Source organism: Myotis lucifugus, unplaced genomic scaffold (assembly GCF_000147115.1).
Source record: "Myotis lucifugus unplaced genomic scaffold, Myoluc2.0 scaffold_544, whole genome shotgun sequence".
Classification (NCBI taxonomy): domain Eukaryota; kingdom Metazoa; phylum Chordata; class Mammalia; order Chiroptera; family Vespertilionidae; genus Myotis; species Myotis lucifugus.
Window position 1 is genome coordinate 429,030 of NW_005871592.1, and position 12,651 is coordinate 441,680.

Genomic DNA, 12,651 nt, shown 5'->3' on the forward strand with positions numbered 1-12,651 from the left:
TGTGGAAGCCGGGCCAAGACGCGCATCAGAAATATTCAAAGTCAGTTCCAAATACCCCCGAGCTAGAAAGAACCCGTGTCACAGAGGAGCGGGGAGAGTTATGGAAGCTGAGAATGGCTCTCTCTCTCTCTCTTTTTTTTTTTTTTGATGACTAGAGGCTCGGTGCACAGATTTGTGCACTGGTGGGGTCCCTTGGCCTGGCCTGTGCCCTCTCGCAATCTGGGACCCCTCAAGGGATGTCAGACTTCCAGTTTCGGCCTGATCCCCACAGGCCAGGCCGAGGGACTCCACAGGTGCACACATCTGTGCACCGGGCCTCTAGTATGCATATAAGATCTTTGGTTAATCTCTTCCCGCCCTCCCTCCTCCCCCCTTCCCTCTGAGATTCTCAGTCTGTTCCATGTTTCCATGCCTGTGCATCGAGCGTCTGCCCCCTGGTGGTCAGTGCGCGTCATAGCTACCTGTCAAACGGTTGAATAGTCACTTAGGCTTTTATATATACACCGAGTGGCCAGATTATTATGACCACCTGACGTTTGTAGGCAAATTAGTAATAATTTCGCGCTGAAGTTGCTAGCGGGCCAGACCATTATAAATAGGGAAGCAAGTTGTTTACCACCACAGTAGAAGTGATTTTTTTCTGAAGATACGGGTAAACAACGCTATTTAACAGCCTTTGAGCGTGATATATATATATCTATATCTATATATATATCTATATATATATATATATATAGATATATATATAGATATAGATATAGTATATAGTATCACAGATGTCTCCCATTTCTTCTCCTTATCCGCCCTCCTCCTGGCCCTTACCAACTCCCTCCCTCAGGTCTTCACTCTCCTGTTGCCCAAGTCCATGGGCTATAACTATAATTTCTTTGTTTTATCTCTTCTCGTCCCCCAACCCCACATCAAGGTATGTGAGTCTGTTTCATGCCTTCATGCTTTGGGTTTTATCTTCTTGGTCAATTCATTTTGCTCATTAGATTCCACAGAAAGTGAGATCATGTGATATTTGTCTTTCTTAGCTTGGCTTATTTCACTGAGCATAATAGTTTCCATGTCCATCCAAGCTGTCCCAAAGGGTAAGAGACCCTTTTTTCACAGCGGCATAGAATTCCACAGTGTAAATGTCCCACAGCTTTTTTATCCGCTCGTCTACTGATGGGCACTTGGGCTGTTTCCAAACTGAGAATGCCTTTGACTGTTGAACGTATTGGGACACTGCATTAGTTCCGTCGTGTTTTAAAGAGACCAACCATCATTCTTGGGCCCTTTTGTTATGACAGGATCTGGCTACAGGGGACCAAGCTGGGGAACTCAGACACGTGGGTGACACTTGTAACCTCCCTACCTCTAGTCACTCTCCTTCCCTTCAACCTGTAGATGCTCACATCTGCTCGGTTCCAGAGAAATGTTGCCGAGTTGGGGGAAGACATTGGACTACATAGTTACGTACCTGGTGGTTTTAGGGTGGGGAAGTTAGACCCTACACCCAAATGCTACCTCTCGCTTACTCACACATTCCAAATGAAGGAACTGAACAACGATCTGAGGAAATGCATCAATATGAGGAAAACATTTTAATTTTTTAATGTAGGCACTAACTTGCCCAGTTTGATTACATACAGACTAATATAGATTACTAGAGGCCCGGTGCACGAAATTCATGCACAGGTAGGGTCCCTAGGCCGGCCAGTGATCAGGGCTGATCAGGGCCTTCCTTCATTTCATGCCGCCCCCTGGTGGTCAGTGCATGTCATAGCGAGCAATTAGTCTCCTGGTGGAACTCCCACAGGGACAATTTGCATATTAGGCTTTTATATATACAGATACCTAGCGTGATGAGCAGGGCTGACTTGATTGAACCAAAGTCTAGCAAAACAAAGAAAATACAGTGTGAAGTTTTAAGGTTTTCAAATAGATTTTGTGATTTTTTTTTTAACTGAAAAATTCTTATTTAAACACATGGGTTAGAAAACTCCTTAGCAAGCGTAGGTTGCAATTCCAGCTGTTGCAGCTGCATCACAATAGCAGACCCAGACACCGGCTCCTGGATGTGTGAGGGATGGAGTGCTGGCCGTTCTTCCGCGTGCTCATGTTCTGGGTGTCGTGCTGTGGAATAAAACTGCACAGCCCCGCTGGCGTTTGGGAACAGGGATCTTGGCCCTCTTTCCCTAGAGAAAGAGCCTTGATCAATATATCACCAATGATTGTTGTCCCGTAAGTACCGGTACTAATGTTTTATACAAATTTTTTAATGGTCAGATTGAATCACGAAGAGTTAACACTATTAAGGACTCTATATTTTGCTTTTGATGAAATCCATTGTGATGCTCTCTACTAACAATGGAAATGAGAAAAGTTTATCACGAGTAAAAAATCTAAGATGTTTCATTGCTCTCAAACATCATCTAATATGCTCCTCTTCGTACAAATGTAATTATTTGGGGATTAAAATATTGCATCATGGTTTATCTGAATTAACTCCCCCCCCTTTGCGACACATTTAAAAATAAACTACCTTATAACAGAGTCATGTGGAGACATAGAATGGGAATTAAACGACGGAAGATAAAGACGAGTCATTGAAATGTTACTTCGAAGGGAAAGATGTACGTGGAACTGTGGTTTGCAATAATTGTTGACATATTCCCCTAAGTACGGTGCCTGCGATTTTTCACCGTATCAGTCATTTAGAGCAATTTGGGTAATAACAGTCTGACATGCATTTCTGCTATTTTATTTACACCATTTCCCTCCATCGCTGTGATGCGGTGCCATTCTGATCGGGTACCGCAAATGCACTCCGTAATACCTATTATGGCGTGGTCAGAGGATAATTTATTGTCAAATAGAAAAATAGGTCAACAGGAATGTCACTGGATGATCAACCCCCACCACGTTTAATAAAACATCTCGCCGGCGTGCGTGCCCGTGCCGCGGCTGCTGTTCTATTAGGACTACCTGGCTCCGGCGGAGGTGTAATTACTGAGCCGTCAGAGTGATAAGTGGGATTAATGGCAGCCCCGTGCACTTTAGGGCTGCCGCACGCTTAGAGAATTGCAAGACGGTGTTATTATCAGAGTCAGCCGATTCCCGGCATATTCATGGCACCGGAGGAAAAAAAAAAAAAGATGCTGCAATCCAGGCCTGCTTCGCCCTGCCTCATTAACATCTGACATTTCCAACAGCTGTTATTTGTGAACTGGCTCCATAATAAAAGGAGAATTATTTGGTAAAGAGACTTAATAACCACAGCTAAAAATGCATACCTCGTGTCAGGGCTGCTGGGGTGAATCTGTTTGGGTCGAATGTGAGATTTTTCTGGAAGCCTAGAAAAACCCACACTGGACACTAAGGTGACTCATTCATTCCTGCTGACATTAGAACTTTGTTTTGTAATTGCCTTATTATTCAAGTTGGGTGGTAGGTGGTGGAGGGGAGGCAGAAAACGTGTGACTTCATTAGGGAGAACTCCACTCCATCTATCTGTTGCTGTATTTCTCCTCAACGACAGGTATTTAAAAAGCTGTTGAAGTGACTTAAAAAAAAATAAATTAGGAGGTATTTAAGATGGCATACGATTGGCTACATTTCCAGCTCTTTTATTTTATCGCATCCTAGGACATCCTTTCAAATCACTGTTAGTGCTCAGCGCATGAATTCACCCGAAGGTAACACAAGTATCGCCTCATTTCGGCGTCGCGGACGAATAGGCCCTGGATTGGGCTATTCTTGCATTGTCGTACGCCGTACGCTGCTGATCACGCTTTCAAGCAATTCTTCTTGAACTCGGCGACATTGTTTTAGGGTGAAAATCACAAGTATGAGAAGATAGGAATGCTGCCGCATGATAGATGTGAATCTTAACAATGCGTTTAGAGACAGGACGGGAGAGAGGCTTAATGACTGCCGCTCGGAGAGGACAATTGATTATGAAAAGCCTTCGGTACTCATTGTGTAGAATTTAATTTAGGGAGAAGGCTGAGGGCACGGGCGAGAGAAAGGAGATCAGATGTAGAAACAAGATATTAATTAGAGACTGAGAAACCGGCTCGGCTAATGAAGACTCTTCCACACACAACAGAAGGACAAGGAGATGGCACTGTCCTCTCCTGGGGAAGGAACCAAGGTCTTCGCACAGGGAAGAGGTTGGAAAAGGAGCTGGCGGTCACCTTTGTCAGTGGAGCCGCGGAGGGTTCGTTCTCAGTGAAATGCTCAGAGAATTCTGGTCTCCTGACAGATGCGACAGGGTGGTAGCTTACGTTTTAGATCGCTGGTCTACTGTTTTCCTACTCCCCCTCTCACTCTGCCAGACCAAATTCCACTGGTTCACGTACCCATCATGTTCTCTTCTCAGGTTCTTGTCTCGAGTGACCCTGAACTCCAAATCCACCCTCCTTCACTTCCCTAATGTCCACTGATTCTTTTTAAAAAAATATATTTTTATTGATTTCAGAGAGGAAGGGAGAGGGGGAAAGAAATAGAAACATCCATGATGAGAGAGAATCATGGATCAGCTGCCTCCTGCACGCCCTACACTGGGGATCGAGCCCGCAACCCGGGCCTGTGCCCTGACCGGGAATCGAACCATGACCCCCTGGTTCATAGGTCGAAGCTTAACCACTGTGCCACGCTGGTCGGGCTCATTAACTATTAAAGAAAAGAATGAGGAAATGAACAAGCTGACATTAGTGTGCGAATTAAAGACGGTTCTTCCCAGTTTCAGTCCGGAAGGAGTCATTATTAATTGTGATTCTCACTAAGTGGGTCCGGCCATGGACATTAGAATCATCTCAAAAGGTTGTTCCCTCCGAAATTCAGGTTCTCAGGCCCACCCTCAGCCTGGCGAGGGCTCCTCTGTGGGCCCTGGGGCATAGGTCAGGCTTCCCAGGTGGTTCGGGGGCACAGGTTCTGAGGTGAGATGGGTTTGCGGGAGGCTTGGCGGACAAGCAGCCTCTGTACAAGAGAGAAGGAGTGGGGATTGGAGGGACAGAGCCCCCACCCGGCCTGCAGTGGGTCCCTGCGGACCTGGTCCCCAAGCGGGGCCAGGCCTGGCCTCGGAGCCCCTCGTGGCCTGTAGCTGCACACGGCCTGCCACGGACAGGGGCCTTGATCTTGGCCGAGCCTGTTCTCTTCATCCAAGGGCACAGCCCTCGAGGGATAGAAGCGTCAGTGACAGGAGGGGGTGTGGGCTGGGCACCCACGCAGCTGCCACAGAGCCCAGTTGCCATGCGAGTAGCGTGTGGGTGAAAGACATGAGGAAATTGGACAGGGAGGGAGGGCCAAAGCCAAAGAAGGGGGGTGAGGGGTTAAGGGAGGAAGGATGCTCCAAGGGGTAGAATGAGGCACGGTACCTCTTGGCTTGCTGTGGTGATTGTGGTGTGCAGGCAGACAGAGCTTTTATCGTAAAAGATTGCACTCTCCAGGGTTACTCGCGTCGTAAGGGAGCAAAACAAGACTGATTTGGTCAATGAGTGAGTGATGGCTCTTTATGTTGTTGTTAATCCTCACCTGAGGATATCTTTCCCATTGATTTTTAGAGAGAGTGGAAGGGGCGGGGGGGAGAGAGAGAGAAACATCCATGTGAGAGACGCATTTATTGGTTGCCTCCCGCATGCGTCCCGACCAGGCTGGGGATCAAGTTTGTGCCCTTGACCAGAATCGAACCCGTGACCCTTCAGTTGAAGGACCCACGCTCCAATCCCTGAGCCACACGGGCCAGGGCAGTGGTCGGCAAACTGCAGCTGGCGAGCCACATGCGGCTCTGTGGCCCCTTGAGTGTGGCTCTTCCACAAAATACCATGTGCGGGCGTGCATGTACAGTGCGATTGAAACTTCGTGGCCCATGCACAGAAGAGCCGCATGTGGCTTGCGAGCTGCAGTTTGCCAACCACTGGGCTAGTGCTGAATGATGGATCTTAAATAAGCCTGAACCCCCAAAACTCTAAGGAGGAACAAGGCGAGCAGGGGTGGTTGTCACCTGCTACTCTATACATCCCTGCAGGTGCGAACGAAGGGAAAGAATATGTTTACTTTCTTGCATAACAAGATTTTGTACCTGAAAGTGGTGCAGTTTTATTTGTCCTCGCTGTTCACTCACTCTGGCGGGGTGTAGGGTAGAGGATGTATAGAACGTCATCTCAGCTACTTGGTAACTTCTCTAACCAGCTGTTTGACTTCCCAGATGCCTGAAGTGTGCAGACGCCCCGTGTCAGAAGAGCTGCCCCACGAATCTCGACATCAAATCCTTCATCACCAGCATCGCAAACAAGGTAAGTTCGGACGTCTGTCTGCAACCGCAACCTCACAGCACCCGTCGATCCAGGTCTCTGATGGGACCTGCGACGAGAGCATGAAGCGTGTCTGGATAGATTGGGTGAAAGAATTGAAAATGTGGTTTCTGTAAGTTGCGGAAATGTGGCGCATTTCATTAGATAGCCCCCTCCATGCCGTGATATGATGCGTGTGAAAATGCAGACTGTTGCTCATCGTCTTATAGATTAGCGCCTGTTGAAATGAGTGATGATTTCATTGACTCGATGGACTCGAGCGTCAGCATGCTCACTGCTTGTAGGTGGGCACTGCCACCGACCATCGCAGCGCGCTTCTAATTGTGAAAAGTCTTTGTTTTAGCGTCTGGCACACAGAGAGGCAGCGAAGGAATGGAGTGGACTGCCCCGTTCTCCTAACATTCAGTTCATTTGTTTAAGACGTGGAGCAAATCAGAGAGGCTGGTAGAGCCGCAGACAAAAACCACCCCCATCACAAACAAGCCGAGCGTAGGAAGCGGCATGAGCAGGACAGAGGAGCTTTGATCTCTTAAGTGCGCTGTTTCGTTTTTTAAATCGATGTAAGGCTAAGCCCAGGTTTCGCCCAGGAAGCGCATGGTGGGTTGATGGAATGATTAACTAATAGCACCTTTTGTTGTGTCTTATCCTTAAACAACGGGCAGAGCCTGGAGGAAGTCCCCCCTAAGGACGCGGAGAATCCTGTCCACAGGCTTCACACGCACGTTCTAAAACGCTACCAACCCCCGTGTGCGGCCCACACCCAGGTGGCTTTCCGTAGATAAAGATCATTTCTCAGTATGTCAATTATCTTTTAAACGATCGATTAGGAGGGAAATAATACATTTATATAGCTGTAGGATTTCAAAAGAATCATTCCTAAGGCTGTTCCTGGGGTAAAGATCATGGTATTAACCTACATCATCAGATTTATTGGGATTTGATATCTAGGTGGAATTTTTAGTTTGACCTCTTAGAGTGAATGTAGGAAAAACTAATCTCTTTACTTTTTAAAAAATATATTTTTTATTGATTTCAGAGAGGAAGAGAGGTGGAGAGAGAGATAGAAACATCAGTGATGAGAGAAAATCATTGATTGGCTGGCTGCCTCCTGCACGCCCCCACTAGAGATCGAGCCTGCAACCAGGGCATGTGCCCTGACCAGGAATCAAAACATGACCTCCTGGTTCATAGGTCGATGCACAACCACTGAGCCATGCAGGTCGGGCTTATCTCTTTAGTTTTATTTATGAAAGATAGTATTTGTCTTACAAGGTCACGGTATACACTGAATAACACTTGTAGGTGAAAATCTCTAACATAGTAATTACTCAGGAAATATTTTGTTGATGTGGAATTATTAATTTCCCTATTCACTCAATATGGTGAATACCATATAAGTAGTTACTACTTTTGTAGTTGTCATTTATTGAATATCTACCGTGTACCATACACACCTGCCTTTTTGTAGTTCATAATCTATGAGCAAGAACATATATGTTCAAAGAATAACCATAATTCAGTGTGGTTAATGTTGCAACAGAGGAAGAGTATTTAGCATTTGAAAAAGCAGGAAATGTGGGCATGTACGTATCAGGTTTAAGAGAAATGTAATAAATTCACTGTGGCTAGGACAGAAACAAGGCCATTGGATTGGGATTAGGTTGTGAAAGAATTTGATTTCTGTGCTCAGTATTTGAGATTTAATCCTGTAGATGATATGAAATGTTCAGTGCTATGTATTTGTTTTGTAACTAATAAGATGGATTCTGGGAAGGGATCTCATTTATGAACTTTGGAGTATCCCAAACTGACATCCTCACAGGAATTTTGTCATATGTGAAAATAAAGGCCTTATGTGAAACATACATAGGCAATCTTTAATTATAACCTCACTAGAAGCCCGGTGCACGACATTCCTGCACTGGAGGGAGGGGGTCCCTCAGCCCGGCCTGTGCCCTCTCGCAGTCCGGGACCCCTCAGGGGATGTCCGGAGTGGCGGGGCCCTTAGCGCTGCTGTGGAGGTGGAAGAGGCTCCCGCCCCTGCCGCTGCCCCAGCGCTCTCCAGCCATGAGCTTGGCTTCTGGCTGAGCAGGTCTCCCCCTGTGGGAGCGCACTGACCACCAGGGGGCAGCTCCTGCATCGAGCATCTGCCCCCTGGTGGTCAGTGCGCATCATAGTGACTAGTCATTCCACCGTTCAGTTGATTTGCATATTAGGGTTTTATTATATAGGATGAGAAAAGGAGTGAAATAAAATGCCCAAAGTTTGAAGTCCAGTATGTGTTGGCTACAATTATACCCGGGGCAGTACTCCTGCCTTCAAGTGTGAGAGAGATTAGAATTATGACCCCGCCTAGCAAAGTCTCCCTAGAACGTCTAACATTCAATAGTGGCTCTGAGATTCTAATAGTGTATGCCCCCTTCATTCAAAATTTAAAAAAAAAAAGACAGGAACTGTGGTCTCCTTCGCCAAGTTTATAAAATGTCTCAGCAAGATCAGAATCCTCTCTAAAGGAAGAAGCGTCCCGTTTGGTTCATTGTCCCCATTTTTTTCCCCCCAAGGAGCGCTGCACTCAGGATCCAGTTCCACGGGTTCCGCGGAGGCGGGGATGTGGAGATACTGATTGGAAAGGAGGTCTTCGCAGGCCTTAAGGAGCCCTTGTAAGCCGTGCGTTGTTGCCAAATCACTGTGGCAATTAGAAGGCCAGAGGCTCTTGCTTTTTGTGAAGAGAGAGATTCATCAGCCTGTGCAGTGTAGGCCCTTCCAGCTCGCTCTGCCGGCCCTCAGCCCAGGCGGGGGCCTTCCCAGGTGGAGAGGGAATGGGGTCCTCAGACTCAGGGGAGCCTTAGTCTCGGGAAAAGGATGCCACCCGCATCGCATCCTGCGGCGTCTGTGATTCAGTGGAGTGGTTAGGCCGGTGCTTCCACCCTTTATCCCCCCCCCCCCCCCCGTTCTGTCCTGCCCACCACCTCCCTAGCCTTGCCCTGTGCCCTCTGTGCGGGGTTGTTGGCGATGGTCTCTCTGCACTGGAAGCTCGCCTCTCAGTCACCAGCCTGGGAGGGCTGGGCTCTGGTTCTTGCTGGTTTTCCTTTGAGCAAACACAGTACTTGATAGAAGAATGCCTGAGGTCAGTCTGTAAGTGCAGGGGGAGGGGGAGTCACTGCTTTAAAAAGGTTTCCTTGTTTGCAATGGAGATTTCAAACAATGGAGATCTTTGTTGTTATTGTTTTTAATGTTAGATGAAACTGGAAAGTGTTGATTTTTTCCACTGATTTGCATATTTTATAGAATCTCTGTGCTTTTGTGTGCCTTTTATATCTAGATAAAGAAATGGAATATACACGTTAGAGAAAAGCTTGACTCCATGACTCCATGTGAGATGGAAGATGCTCTAGCACAGATCCCTAGTGAAAGTAGCCGGCAGAGTTTATTGTTGTATCAGTAATACTTGTAAGAAGCTTCTGAAAAATAAGACAAAGATCCGCCATATCAGATATTGAAATTCCCGATAAGGCTCCTCTACTCAAAACAACGAGGTGCTGGTGGAAGGATACACATTTCTGGAGCAGATGAAAGTTTGTAAATAGAACCAAGTGAATATTGTTATGCCCAGATTCCAAGATTCCCAAGAAATCACATTAGGGAGCCAATTCGATGCAAAAGCATAAGAATCTGTATTTATTTCAAGCTAGCTTGGGCGCAGACACACCGACACAAAAGCAATCCACGTGGCTGAGCGCCCCAACCCCGTCTCAGGACGGGTTATATAGGGTGGGGGTTGGAGTAAGGGGAGGAGAAAGAACTGTGCTCTGCCGCCTGGGTGTGGCTAGCAGAGTAGGACGTAGCCCCTACCCTGGGGCAACCTAGCCCTCGCCCTTTCATTATGAGAGCATAATATATATAATGAAGAGGACTTTCCAATTCGACGGACTGATTCCACCATTGCTAGAGGCCCGTACTGGGCATATTTTAATAAATGGTCTGGTGGCGGTCAGGCCATCAGATGAATGTTATCTGGACTTACTTTTACATATAAAAATAAACATAGTTAAGGATCATTTTGAAGCTCCAAACTAAGTGAGAGCAAATTTTGCGGTGCACATTTTAAAACGTATTTTTGACATAATAACCAACCAAACATGAAGCCAAGTGAAATTTTTTTGCCATGCACGTGTGAGGCTAGCTGGCAACTTCTCTGTTCATCAGAGGAGTTCCTGAAAATGTGAATGAGATTAATAAGCCAACCCAGGCGATGCAAGGGCAAAAGCTACACCCATTATAGAAGAGGCGATACAAGTGATTAATAATGACATTAGAGGTGTCCTCCTATTGCTCAGAAGTATTAGTACGCCAGTCAGAGGATGGGACGCCAGTTTCTCCCCATCCGATTGTTAAAGTCAAAATGTTCAGTAACCTCTGTGCCGTTCAGGAGGAAGAAAACAGGAAGTCTCTACTGTGGGAAAATGCTTGGCTCTTGCGAACATTTCTATACTCTTGTGCCAGAAATGCTTTACTATTTGTCCTTCCGAGAGAAATAAAAGTACCACCGTGTAATAGCCTACGCACAGGAGCAGTGATGGTAGCAATTGTAGGATTGTTTGGAAATAGCAGAAAACTCAAGACAACTAGAGTGCCCATCATTTAAAAAAATTGCCAACTCTGTTACACTATATTTTATAGACTGTTATGACTATGTTTTAGAAATGTATTGCTGTTATATTTATTGATCTAGAAGTATATCCTTAGTAAGTGAAGAAGAGTAGGCGGCATCTTAATATGAAGAGCGTGGCTCTCTCTTTAGAAAAAATTCCAACTTATATATAAGCTGAACCTGGACTAGAAGGATTTAATTTAAACTTAATCTCCTTCATTGATTGAGGTTGAGGGAGGGGAGGAGAGAAGTTATTAGCATGTTTCTTAGAAAGCTCCATATTATTATGCTTCTACAATGAGCATGTCTGTTTCTAGTAAAAATAATACGGCAAAATTTAATAGTGAATTAAAATAGAGCCCAAAGGTTACAGAGTAACAAGCGACAGGCCCTACGCTAATTTTTTATGTTGGTATCGAGTGAGGGAAAGATTTGGATTTTTTCCCCCTAAATGACTAATTGTTCCAAATCTGTTTGTATATAGTATATTTCCCCACTATTCTGAAATGCCACCTTTGTCACATATTTAACTCTGGATTCGTGTAGGCCTGTTTCCAAACCACCTGTTTACCCTGTCGATCTGTCTCTGACAGGTCTGCGGGGTTCTTACTCCTATGCTGTGTCATGTACATTATCAGTAGGTAAGGACGTTTCCCAGATATTGTACTTATTTTCCGAATACCCTAACTTTCCTCTAAGTGTACAACTAGTTTTACAAAATGGAAAAAAATGTTCTACAAAATAATTATGGATCGCTGTGTTCAGACCATAATAAAATATTAATTTACAATTATCAATGCAAGTGTAAGCTCATTTCTGCCTCATTTGTCAGCTGATACAACATTAACTAAATTTTTCAGAATTCAACCTTTAGCTTTAATCTATAACTTCCTAAGGTTGAGTCTGGCAAATGGTAGGATTTCAAAACAAAGGACTGGCATCTTATTTTCAAAATGCCCCATTTTCTTTAATGTGTTGTGGGGAAGAAGATAGATGAATGTGCACTGTTGAATCATTAATGCTTAGCAAAATCTATCTCATTTCTGTTTTGTAAAACATGCCTTTGGGCCTTTAAAAGATTACATTTTTACTTTTAATCCCAGCCAATACAATGTGGAATGGTAACTGCTTTTCTTCATATTTGCTTCCAAAGAAGAATATTTAGTTCTGAAAAACTTCCTATAACTCACAAATTGTTAGTCAAGCCATTATAAAATTCAAGCAATATAAAAACTAAAAGTAACATGAGTAGAACTAAAGGAGAAAGATGTTCATTGTGTATCGTAAGCCAGTTTCATTTGAAACCAGTAATAACACATGGTTTGTGGTTGTGTGTCTGTGTATGGACACATTTAAATAGATGCCTTTGTAAATATTTTTGAAAATGGCAATTATGTTTAAAATACAACGACGATATATGGTCCATATTTGCATTAATTTACATAATTAAACTTTTTCTTTAGTGTCATCAAGACAAAGAATAGTTGGTACAAACACATAACATCCTCATTAGAATATTTTTAATGTTAATAAGTAAAAGTCAAGGGAACAGAAGCCAGACAAGTGAAGTTGTAATCTAACGAGCCATCTCATTGTATGAAATAAAAATTTGGAACCCAGCAAGGCTAACTGACTTGTTGGGGTCACACAACTGCTTAGTAACGTAACTGAATGTTCCGGAACCTTGTCCGGTGT

The 12,651-nt window shown here is 44.8% G+C and overlaps 1 protein-coding gene across 3 annotated transcripts in view; it reads left to right on the forward strand.

Annotated features, from left to right (window-relative positions):
* Window positions 1-12,651, forward strand: part of LOC102429763 (dihydropyrimidine dehydrogenase [NADP(+)]-like) — a 169,144-nt gene that overhangs the window by 101,211 nt on the left and 55,282 nt on the right. For all 3 annotated transcript variants that reach the window (XM_014446503.2, XM_014446504.2, XM_023745451.1), the window contains exon 4: window positions 6,200-6,287. In XM_014446503.2, the coding sequence (XP_014301989.1) occupies window positions 6,200-6,287 (88 nt within the window). The remainder of the gene's footprint in view (window positions 1-6,199; window positions 6,288-12,651) is intronic.